The following is a 12500-nucleotide window of genomic DNA, read 5'->3' as shown; positions in this document are numbered from 1 at the left end:
TTAAAGTTACTTGACAGAGTATTCAGTGATTTGTCAGAGAACAGAGAAAACATCAACAAATACTCTTGTACGTCACTTACTTATTTAGGATTGATTTTACACTTGTGAACCCTAACAGAATCCTCCAACAAAGCTGATTCTGCTTACCAGAAACATTCAGCTTTCATAAGAGGGCAGTCATAACAAAGGCCTAAAAATATAAAAATACACAAAAAAATAATATACACATATACACATATAACCTATACAATAACATCCATAAAACCATAATCCATATCTGTTACGTCATTTTGCGACCCCAGTATCAAACCCTCATTTTACAGGAATGGTTTCAATATGCAAGTGTAAACTTAAAAAAATAGTTTAATATATTTACAAACACAAACAATAAGTTAATACATATATATTCAGAAGCTACTCTACATAACCTGTAGTCACATACCTGTAGGCAACATTTCATTTACATATAAAAATGGTATTATCCACAACAATAATTCTATGATTCATGTGCACATATTTCATTATCATAAAGAAGAGAGAAAAGATGAAGTGGCTTATTATAACTATATAAATAGAATACAAAAAGATACTCAAGGACGGAATCTTTGCCCCTTACTTTCTCCCACATGTAATGGCACTTGTTTCAATTGCTATGGTTACAGTTTTTTCACTAAAGTTAAATTGCACAATTACACATTTTAAAAAATATGACTATACTGAATTACAGTTACATAAAAAAGCCTTCTCACTATTTACATAGGGGTTATTGGTACACTGATCATTTTCAATAAAGTATAAATTTTAAAAATAAAATTTTGAGTTATAAACCAATCTTCAGTTCAGCTAAATGATAATTTAGCTGGTCAATTAATTCTTATTCAAAACTATCCACAGATATTCTCATCACTCAACACAAAGCTTTTAAATTATCAGTAAATTTTAATAATAGTAAATTAAATACAGACACCTAACCATTAGGATCTAAGTGAAAAACATGGCTAAAAAAAAAGAATGCAAGTTTCATCTGATAAGGTAGTTGAGTAGAAGTAGTTGAAATCATTTTTTATAAAAAATACAACTTTCCCTAACTTCCTTAACTGTTTTCGTCTTCTGGCAAGTTTTCAAGACCTGTCTGGTCCAACACTCATGTCATTTCCATATTTAGTATAGGCTGCAAGTGGTTGCAACCCATACGCCTCCTGTCACATACCCGACTCCACTATCCCTTCATCATCTGTGGAAGAAGAAAAAAATATATAACCTTCAAAAAAAAGGTATTAAATATTCACCATATTTTTTTTTTTTTTTTTCAAGTATTTAAAATGCTATTATCTTTCTTTTTCTTATCCATGGTCTATATTTTCATCTGTGTTGTTATGCTAATATTGGAAAAGGTAAAATACCTACTTCATAACTATAAACCATTTTGTATTAGTACAAAGCTCAAGCTTCTACAACTTTTTCTAAAGCAATTAAATTCATCAGACCCAATGGGCTACTAAGCATGACATATATGTACATCAGGTTTCTAAATCCTTTATTGGTGTTATTCTGAGCCATAGTTTTGAAAAAAAAAAAACATGCAATTATTTTATTCAAAGTAACCTTAAATTGCATCATTATCAAAAGGCATTTATGACTACTTTATTTTAAAATATGAAAATAGCTTTTAAAAATGTAGATTCTATGTAAGGAAAGCAATATTCATTACATGTGTTACAATGCTATACATGCTTCCAAAACACATACAACCTTGACAATACCTTTAATATATGCTCAGTAATTATAAAAATGTTGTTCATCATCACTACCTCGACCACTTTCCTGATATCAGTTTTACAAACTTTACTAAACTATTTGATTTATTCCATTTGCATTTGCATCTTAGCACAATCATGCTGGCTGATCTCCTATCAAGTCTTGATGAAAATTTCACTGATGCCAGGTGATATCTAATCAGGTGATGCAACTGGGATGATGCCTCATTAGTCCAATCATGAGCTGGACAATAGCCCAAACACAGAACAGCACATGCTTCACCAAACTACATTAAAAATTTTACTCATGATATTCACCACCTCTATGTAAAAATTTAGAAAAATGTTTTGACTTCAATTATTCCTCTAGCAAAGTCACATCAAGAAGTAGTGGTAAAAAGATCAGAATTACATGAATGTGCAATTACTAAGAATCAATCAACTTGGAAGCTGCTGGTGATGGCATCTGCATATATGCATTGCCCATTGCAATATTATTTTATTGATTGTCTTTACACATAAATGACTCCACAAGTACTAGGTTACAAATGAGCCAATTATGAGTTCTATTAATTTCCTAACCTGTTAACCATTTTCCTTAATTTTTGGAAATATTTTGTAACATCTTATAATGCTGTTAGTAATGTCAATAACTTTATAATAATCATGATGTCTATAATGAGAATAACAGCATCAGTACTGACAGCATTAGTAAAAATATGTTTTTTGACGCAAACTCAAGGGAAGGTGCAATCAGATCTCATGTAATACACCACATCATCATCTTCCATGTGGAGATGAACAAATAGTTTGATTTCTGATTAGAAAGATGCCACAACTTATGGATGTTAAGAGTCCTTGCAACTATTTCTGTTTATCACATCCCACACAACCAACTTCTAAAATTTAAGTCCAGGTCTAATTCTCTTAAGTGCTCTTTGACTTCACAAGTTTTTCAAAATGATAAATACATGAAAAATAAAAGAAATCTCTTGGTCATAGCTGGGTGAATTCCCAGATTTTTTTTTGTCTAGAGAAAAAGTGACTCTCTAAAGTTGGGCTGACTCCTGGGTTGGTAGGAGTCATGGCCCACAGGATGGACTAAATGGGTTATTTCCTTGGGCTTTCAGTAGCAAGTAGCAAGAGAATCTCCTCCTCTACTGTGGTTTCCTTTCCTTCAGAAATGTTCAGCTTCAATCTTATAAAGAATCAACAAGCTGTTAGCTGATTCAGTAGTGGAAACAAGAAAAAAGCATTTCTAGACCAATTATTTGACATACCAAAGAAGGATTCATCAGTCCAGACTCCTCTGTGATACAAGCTGATTGAACAAGTAAATTTAACCATACCAGTTTCAGGCGGTGTATGTGGCTCAAGTATATCTGTTGAGTTAATAAATGCTTATTGGAATATTCCCACAGACCCTCAAGGCTCCTTCTGTTTGATTACTCTCCTACAACCATCAGAGATTCTTTTTCATACTAAGAAGCAACATTCACTTCATCTAACTGTGTCTAATCTCGAAGGGAGAAAAAAAAAAATCAGTGGGAAGATGTATAATCACATCAGACTACATTCTAAGTTGAGTGGGCTCTGGATCAAAAACTGTTTCTGAAGCTCACACAAAATTACATTCAGTCCCAGATCAGACTTTCTGTCTCACTCTAATTACAGAATCAAGGGATACATGACAAAAAAGAGGCAGTCAATACACCTGTGATCAACCACTTGAGAACATACAAAAGCAGTTTTACTGAACTTCCCATTGTGGGAAGCACAACCATGGACACCAGATCTTCACTGAAGTCTTCATCCACTACCAGTGTCAGGTGCTTCAGGAAACTGATGGACTGTTTCATAGAGTATTTACCTCGGTGTACATGGAGTTTCTATTTACAGCCTTAAGTAAGTCTTTCCAGCCTTTATAAGTACACAACCTTATCAAAGGACATTAACCTTACACCATTAGACAGTATCAATCAGCATGATTAAATTTTTTTAGAATCATCAGAAAAACAAGGCCTGCCTCTGTATCTCCAAACATATTCATTCAGTTTTTGTCTTATATATTCCATTCACCTCCTACTATTTCATTTCATATAGCAGCACTGATCCACTAACATACACATTTGGAATGGAAAAGGATGAAAGATCCATGAAATTGCTTCATAGGTCATTTCTCCAACTCGTAGTAAAATTCCTTTATGGACTCTGCAGTAAGTTATGGATCTCCTTTCATCATACCGGTACTCTGTAGATGCATCTCCTCAGGATGGTTTTCACAAAGCAACATTCCTTATTGCTTTTGCACAAGTCTAAGCATTTCTCACCTGGCAGCCCTATCACCATCCCCTTCTCTGACACAGTTTGACCAGATAACTCATATGTCTTATTTACTTTTCATCCTCATTTCCTGGGAGGGTGGGGGGTAAGGGACAGCAGAGACATGTATTGGAATCTGTAGTAATTCCATCATGGTTAGAAAATGAGTCATCTCATGTTTTATGCTCAGTAGCTGCTTTAAAATGTTTTACTGAAGCAGATTCTTGTTACCCACTATGGTTGTAGCCAGATTCACATAGGCCGTGCTCCCAACTAAATGTGGCAAATATAATAAGAAGGATACTTGAATCTGCTGATCCAAGCTACCAGTCGTACATTTTTAAAAACTCTAAATCTTGGAAAGGTGAAAAAAGCAGATTAGTGGGTCTTCATGCAGAGAGTTTGTGAATCAATATACGACACCACATCCAAAAGATGTCCCCTGTGTGGCAATAACTACACCACCTAACCAGGCATCTCAATGTGGGTACTACTAGTACCTCTTTCCCTTTCATTCTACCAGTTTTATGCCCAATATTTACCTCCTATTAAGCATCTTAATACCACACCAGAGATAGAAAATAAAGAGCTTTTATGAATGAAAAATGTTCTTTTTTTATCTCTGAGGCCTGGTGTCAAGGGTTCCCTCCCATCTTATATCTACAGACTTTTTTCAACAGTTCTGATGATCTGAGGTCAAACTGATGGGGGTTGTTTACATTCTGATGGTCCATTATTTAAAGAAACAACAACAAATCAACTCTATTGGGAAGTTCTGATCATGCTTTTAGCGTAGTCACAAAAGCATTTTAATACCAGACCTCCAAGACAGAATAAGAACATTTTCCATTAATTAAATACCTTAATTTAATGCATACTATCTTCAATCACTGGATAACAACATTACATATCAACATCAAATATTCTTCAGATTATTAATCACTTCGAGTAGTATTTATCATGCATAATTACATTTTTGGAGTTAATTTCCTGGTGCAAGTAATATTCACTGATTATTTACTACTGATGTAAAATATCCTATATCTATAGAAGAAACATTAAGAACTGTTATTCAGCTTTTTGGCTCTCTTACTGGAAAGACTTGTATAATCAAAATCAATTTTTCGAAGTAGCTAATACTAATTTGAACTATGCAAATCAATAGCCAATACAAATGGATTCCACATCAAAACTAATGCAGCATAAATTACAGGCCCATAGAATTGACTACAAATTTAAAGACAGGCATTAATAATCAATTATGTGTAGTCACACTCATATGTGCAAGAATCCAGCAATTACCAAAAAGAATAAAAAGTTCCAACAGACTGTTGCCCAATAACCATAGCTATTGGAAGCAGAGGTAAAGAGAATCATCTTTGCAGCAGTGACTTTCCTGACACCACCATTCCATTGAGCCCTAAGCCAGTGATAGAATTTCATTAACAAGAAACTATTTTATATAAACACTACCTAAATGAATATATTTTCATGAGCAAAATTGATCCTCTTTCATTAATCTATAATGAATTAAAAGCAAATCATTAATCAAAAGAAAATTATCATAAGAAATGCATATGCAAGTATATTTCACAAACTATCCAGAAGCAACTTACCTTCATAACCCTGATTATCATGAATTTCATGTACTGGGTGTTCATTTTCTCTTCCTTCTAAAACAGCTAGAAGGCACTGGTGGATGCATATATACTGCTGCTCAGTTTGTACCATAGATACTCTTTCTCGCCTCATCTCATAGACAATACCAAATATATCCACATAGTCTGATGTGCGAATGCTGAATAATATCCTGTCCAGGGCAATGAAAGTTCCAGATCTCCCAACACCAGCACTGAAATAATAAAATAATATCTATACTATGGAATTTTAAGTAAAAGATTTAGAACAAAATATACCTCATAGGAAAAATCCTCTGAATAAAATGGTTGATGTTACACTGTCTCCTCTTTCAAATATTCTTATTTTCCTTTCCAAAGAGTTGTCTGAACATGAAAAGAAAAATATTAACCTGCAGTGCACAACAATTGGCTTCTGATCTGGACCAACTCTTTCTCTGAAAGCTCGTACAAATCTGACCAGCGTTTGTGGTGGGTCAGGGACACCAAAATCTGGCCAGGTTGTGAAGTGGAAGTGCCGAACCACACGACAAACATCTCCCTGAAAATAAAATCAGCTTATAATAAATCTTGCAAACTTCTTTGTTAAAGAAAGTAAGTTTTTGTTACAAGTTAGCCCATTGCTGCCAAGGATGGGAAATGCATCATGTCCATTATAATTTTTGTTTATTATTGTATTTTTGCATAGATGGCTCCAAAACTGCTTTAATCAATTACCAGTCATTCCTATGTAACTTACTTATTCTTTCTTTGATTTTTAGAAAAGTTCTTCCTTATCTTTTATTATTATAAGTATTTCAATAAAATTACAATAATCTTAGTGTCAATAATAAGTTGAGTATTGATAGCAACAGCATTTGGAAAAAAAAAAATCCCCCAAAAATTCAAGAAATCATGAAATCAGGTGAGGTTACATGGGGCCTATTAATACGTTCTTTGGTGACTGAGCACTTGTGGAGCCTTCTAATCAAAATCAACAAAACAAAACGAAAGTGAACAGTTGCCTACATGTACCCAGCAGAAGTGGGTTAATATTCACTAACATTGACAAAGCCAAATAAACTAATTACACAGAATTATTACTATTACTTTTTTATCAGCAACAATACATTACTGATGGAGGATTCACATATTTCCTGCATTATGCAAGTTTTTACAAACTATTATGAGCTATCAATATTATACTTGTTTTAACTATTATCATTACTATTATCAATTAATGCATATGATACAAAAATCTAAATGATTTCAAAGCTGTTCTGAGAATAACCATTGGTACCTATTAGTTATCATGTAATGAAAGGGCACTAAAATGTATACAAATAACAAATCTGTGGAGATCAGAAGTAGTCACTACAGAAAACAGAGGACTTAGGAGCCCTACAAATAATAAACAGCTTATGAAACCACCATTAATTTATCATAATAATTTGCAAAAACAGTAAGAATATTTACAATATAAATAGTGATAGTGCATAAAAGGCGAAAGAGAAAGAGGAGTAGCCTTAAAGTACTTACTATTTCAATGGCAAGATAGAACATTAATAAGCTCAAATCCAAAAAACTCTTGGCAAATTTTTGGCCATAGATCAAGAATCAAGAGACATTGTGTTTGAAACTGTAATTTCTAATAATACACATGTAACAAGAAAAACTTACAATAGTTGCACTTTTGATTCTGGCAATTTTCAAAAATTGAGACTCACCTTGCAAACTCTGAATTCTGAGATGGTCCAGTCTGGGAAGCGACTCTCATTGAGGATAGTCACTTGTATATCTCCGTAACGAACTGGTTGCGTGTTGTAGGGCCAGTAATGGTCACATTTTTCACGACCCTGTGATATGGTTTTCTTAAATCAGTAACCATATTATATGAAAAAATAATATTTACCAATTCTAAATACAAAAGATTCTCTCTCTCTCTCTCTCTCTCTCTCTCTCTCTCTCTCTCTCTCTCTCTCTCTCTCTCTCTCTCTCTCTCTCTCACACACACACACACACACACACACACACACACACACACACACACACACACACACACACACACACACACACACAAAATTGTGCATGCATGCAGACACACATATACACAAAAATAATAATAATTAATTATAATAATAATATAATAATAATAATAATAATAATAATAATAAATACTGTACCTTTTCAATACAGCGTGTCAGCATCACAATAGCACGAGAATTACTTTCCCAGCACATTCTCCAGAAATCATCTCGTGTGGACAGAAGAGGACCTTGGCTTACTATGAACTCTCTTGGGGAATTATAACCCTAAAGAAAGAAAAAATAATAGTATATGTAATATACACATGCATATTGGTCTAGTTCTGTTCTATTTTTTGTCAATCATATTTCTTTATTATTATATTCTTTTATACCAGTCTGACTAATAATTTCATATTTCTTTTAATTTTTTTGACAGAGAACATACTTTTTGCATCCACAGTATAAATTCCTAATAATTTAACTAACATCACCACAGCTTCTCTCTCTCTATTAGGTATACAATAAAATTAATAAAAAATATATGATACTATCATAATTTTTTTTAGCAACATCTTTTATTAGTAATGTGGCTTACATACTTAACACATTTCCATCTAAATTTAACAATCTAAAATGCAGTGAATATGACTCTAATATCTTATTAACAGCTCACTTGAAAAACAGCATCAATTTTGTTTCAAAATATTTTATAGCACAAAATTTAATTTTGTTTTTCATATATAAAGAATACATATGCATAGTTAAACTAGCAGCTGCAGATTGATATAAAATAACATGACAGTAAAATGTTTATACTATTTATCTAAAGTAGTTTTTCCTTATGTTTGCATTTAAACAATGCCATTAACACTAGAGCATAATATCTGATATCCATTTACATAATTCTTCAAAGGTACTTCATAAATCACACTTCTTATATAACTTACTGGTACATAATTTGCATTGATGTAATCAGACCCCTCTTCATCATCTGTGGGTTGCAATTTGAAGCGAGAATGGTCATAAGGCAAAATATTTGTAAAACGATTCTTTGGGCGATTGACAGACATATATGCAGCATTGCGCTGGAGATCACATCCAACATGACTGAGCGCTTCGTATTCTTCTGAGAAATGGTACTCTGAGTCTGCAGACATAAATCTATAATGTGCTACGAAGTCTTGCAACTTCACAGGACGGCTGTGGATAAACAAAATAAAAAGTCTTATTGCTTGTTAACAGAGTGATACATTAACACGCCTAAATCAATAAAGTTCAACTCATATCAAATGCATCATCCTGTATATATCTAATAATATATTCCTTATGTTATTAGATTCATATTCTCAAGAAACAAAGAGAAAAAAAACAATCAACCTTTTTTCTCTTTCATACCAAGATGTTGCTTCCTTTGCTTATGTTAAACTTAACTTGTCTGCTCACTTATTTTTAGATAACTCATATATGGTTATCAAAGAGTTCTCTCTTCTCTTGGCAATTAATGTATATCACTAGTTACCATAAATTTTGTTTCATAAGCAAACATGTTTACATAATTCCATTCAAAAGAAATATAACTTAAAATTGGAAGACACCAAAATATAAAACATTCGAAAAGTGGAATCATGATTTTAATAAGTGAGTGGTTAGAACATTTGATCAACCAAGAAATTTGCTATCACTTGACTGGATAAATTTAACAAGCTTAAAGGCAATAAGAGTAAAATTCATACATCATTAGGTATTTACATTAATAGTTCACAAAATAATTCTACTTTGTAGCATCTGACAGGTAGATGCATAACATACCTTGTTTCTATAATAGAATCTGGAAGCGAATGCATGTCACTGCCTGGATCTGGAGCCCTTTTTGTGAATCCACAAGCTCTTCGTCTTCTTATGATCATTATCATCACTACAATCAACACCAGGAGGAGGACTGGGATTGCAACTGCTAATCCTACATTCCCACTCTCTGAATCTGTAAAACGATCCTTCTCTTAAATGGACTGTCAATCAAAAGATAAAACTGCAGGCTCTAGACAGAATCTAGTTCTTTTCTAGTAATAACTGTGATAACAAATCTTGATGTAACAAGCATTCTTTCCAAAATATATATTTGTTGAAAATCAATATGACATCTAAATATATCAATCATGGCAGCATAAAATGCATATGAAAATCATTAACCTTGGTAGTCTAATATGTGCAACTTACCTGTTGTAATTGGATGACTGAAGTATGTGTCAGCAAACTTAGTCCTTGCTGTATAAGCCCGTATTTTAACCCTGTACGTAGTTCCTGGTTTAAGTGGTCCATTACAATAACCAACATGAGTATCACAGTCCTCCTCAATGCCAATATCAAAATCTTCCACTGATGTTTTATTAAATGGATAGTACATTTCTGTAATCTAGAAAAAAAGAGAACACATCAAAATTAAACACATTTTAAAGACTTTGAATTAAAATGAAAGTGTCACCATATATAATATTTGGCACATGAAGAAAATCTTATTTGTTGACAACAATTTGAACAACAAAGTGAAGACAATGAATAGTTCTATATATCAGACGACTATGCTGATGTATCAAGGAGCAAAAATAAATAAATAAAATCTTACCTGATAAGGCGGCCAGAATGAATAGCTCTGAACATCTTGCCAGGCAGGTAACTCAAGCCCTTCTGAATTCTTGGTATCATCTTCTGCAACAACAATAGTGTATCCAACAACTTGCCCATTTTGGTTGGAAAAATAATTCTTTCGGTAACGAATACGAATAGTAGTTGAGGTACGGGATACTTCTGTTGGGAAAACCTGACTGCTTGGCCGAGGAGGTGCTGAAAAAGAAATTTTTGGTTAGTTCCAAATGATAGAGACAATTTTCTTGAATCATTAGGTATGACAAAAGTATATAAAGTTACTATGGAACGAAGTACTATAAAAAAATATACAATTTAAATAAAACATAGCACAACTCTTTGCATCTAATTCTTTGGACCCATTAAATGTACACATACCTCTGTAAAAATTAATAAATCAACTTGATACTTCAAAAAAAAAAAAATTGGCAAAAATATAATTGTCACATGAGACTTCTGCTTTAATTCATGCAAAGCTTTAATATGCAACATGATTGCAAGAAAGTTTCTATAACATTTTCAAAATTTGTTTTCATTATATTTCTTTGTTCACATTGAGAAATCTAGTAATTCTGAGATGTAACCCAGTATGCAAACCACTGATTAATATCCTAAATGGCTGCCACCAGGATTACAAGTGAACATGCCCTATCCACTATCATCAGGAATGGGGGGTAGTCAAACATGTTTAGTACCTGACTCTTTGGTGACAAAACATTTGCAAAGCTGTCTATACATAAGAAAAAGTGATAAAATTAAACTATACTGGATAGTTAGTTCCATTACCTGGCATCAATGGGTAAATTACTGGACTAGGAAAGAGAAATAAAGACAGAAAGCTTACACCAAACAGGCATGGTTCCTTCCCAATACTTTATGCGTCCAGAACCAATCTTTGTTGTGGCTTCTATTTGGAAGGAGTAAGTTTTTCCAGGGATAAGATTCGGGATTACACCAAGCAGTTCATCAGGCTCAAAATGTCTTACATTTGTTGGAGTAGTATCCTGGAAAAAAGAAAATATAAAGTATAAGACAGTCCTTTGTTCTTAAACTTTAGTATTAAGCATAAGTACTATATTTCAAATTCAAATCTCAGTTTAAATATAAAAGTTCTAAAAATGGCAAGAATACCACACCTTGATTCCATATTTAATGTTGAAGCCTAAAAGAACACCATTTTGCTCATCAGGGGGCAATGACCACCTAAATGTGACTTGGTTTGGTTTTATTTCAATTGGTTCAAATTCATCAACCTGTGTGTAGAGAGAAATTACATATCATTCATTGCACATACAAATATATATAACCATATTACAAACTATATCCTCCTCAAATATTTCTAGTGATCCCTTTTATGCTTCCAATCCCTGTGCACTGGAATGTAAGGAGTATCTAAAATGACTAAGAATTCATAGTTCATCAATCCCTAAAAGACGTTGCATGCATACATAGGAGAGGAAAAATTATTTCTTATATATTTCAATAAAAAATTATTTCAGGTCAAATCATTGTAATTTCGCTATTCATACTATGAACAATCTTAAAAATTTTCTGGATGACTTTTGCTGTGTCTTGTCCAATGTGCACATATACAATGGGTCAATTGCCATATTCTGTCTTTAAAGTTAAAAGGATAGAAACTAGCTTTCATTCATCGTATCAGTCTTCCAGAATAACTCAGTAAGAAAAGACCAGCAGAAAAAATAACATTGAAGAAAACATCTGCACAGAAATGAAAAGGAACTATATAAAGGGATACATTATTCTACCTTCCCAGGAGTGCTTTCACTTGTTGTGAATGCTGCAGACACAGGTTTTGACTTCCTAGTGCTTCCAGCTCTAGTAAGGACAGTAAAAGTATAATTGCGATGTGGTCGCAGTCTTGTGATGGTAATGGAATCCTGCTTTGTGCTATTGGTAAAGAGCTCGTTATCACGGAGATATTGAACCTGTAGGAAACAAGAGGGAAAATGATTAACATCTGCAAATTACAACAGTATTTGATTACATTTTAAGCAATAATAGGGCAATAAGGTATCTAGAAAAGCCCCCTAAAGCCATTCATCATGACAAAATAAAATAAACACATACATAATCAAAGTTTTGATGTAAGTATGCTAATAACAAAGTATCCT

At 33.0% G+C, this 12500-nt stretch overlaps 1 protein-coding gene across 1 annotated transcript in view; it reads right to left on the bottom strand.

The window, feature by feature from the left end:
• LOC113825207 (tyrosine-protein phosphatase 10D) overlaps nt 1-12500 on the bottom strand; it is a gene marked incomplete at its 5' end in the record, with an annotated part of 15820 nt that overhangs the window by 1079 nt on the left and 2241 nt on the right. The window contains 12 exon segments of the mRNA XM_070143125.1: nt 1-1234; nt 5696-5931; nt 6109-6257; nt 7423-7551; nt 7879-8007; nt 8670-8922; nt 9532-9703; nt 9940-10135; nt 10346-10563; nt 11210-11369; nt 11502-11618; nt 12135-12314. The exon segment at nt 1-1234 is cut by the window's left edge and continues 1079 nt beyond it. Of these exon segments, the coding sequence (XP_069999226.1) occupies nt 1203-1234; nt 5696-5931; nt 6109-6257; nt 7423-7551; nt 7879-8007; nt 8670-8922; nt 9532-9703; nt 9940-10135; nt 10346-10563; nt 11210-11369; nt 11502-11618; nt 12135-12314 (1971 nt within the window). The 3' untranslated portion in view covers nt 1-1202.

The sequence above is a fragment of the Penaeus vannamei genome, chromosome 30, assembly GCF_042767895.1.
Source record: "Penaeus vannamei isolate JL-2024 chromosome 30, ASM4276789v1, whole genome shotgun sequence".
Lineage (NCBI taxonomy): Eukaryota > Metazoa > Arthropoda > Malacostraca > Decapoda > Penaeidae > Penaeus > Penaeus vannamei.
The sequence above is the reverse complement of the archived record's forward strand: the minus strand, read 5'-3'. Positions and strand labels throughout refer to the sequence as shown.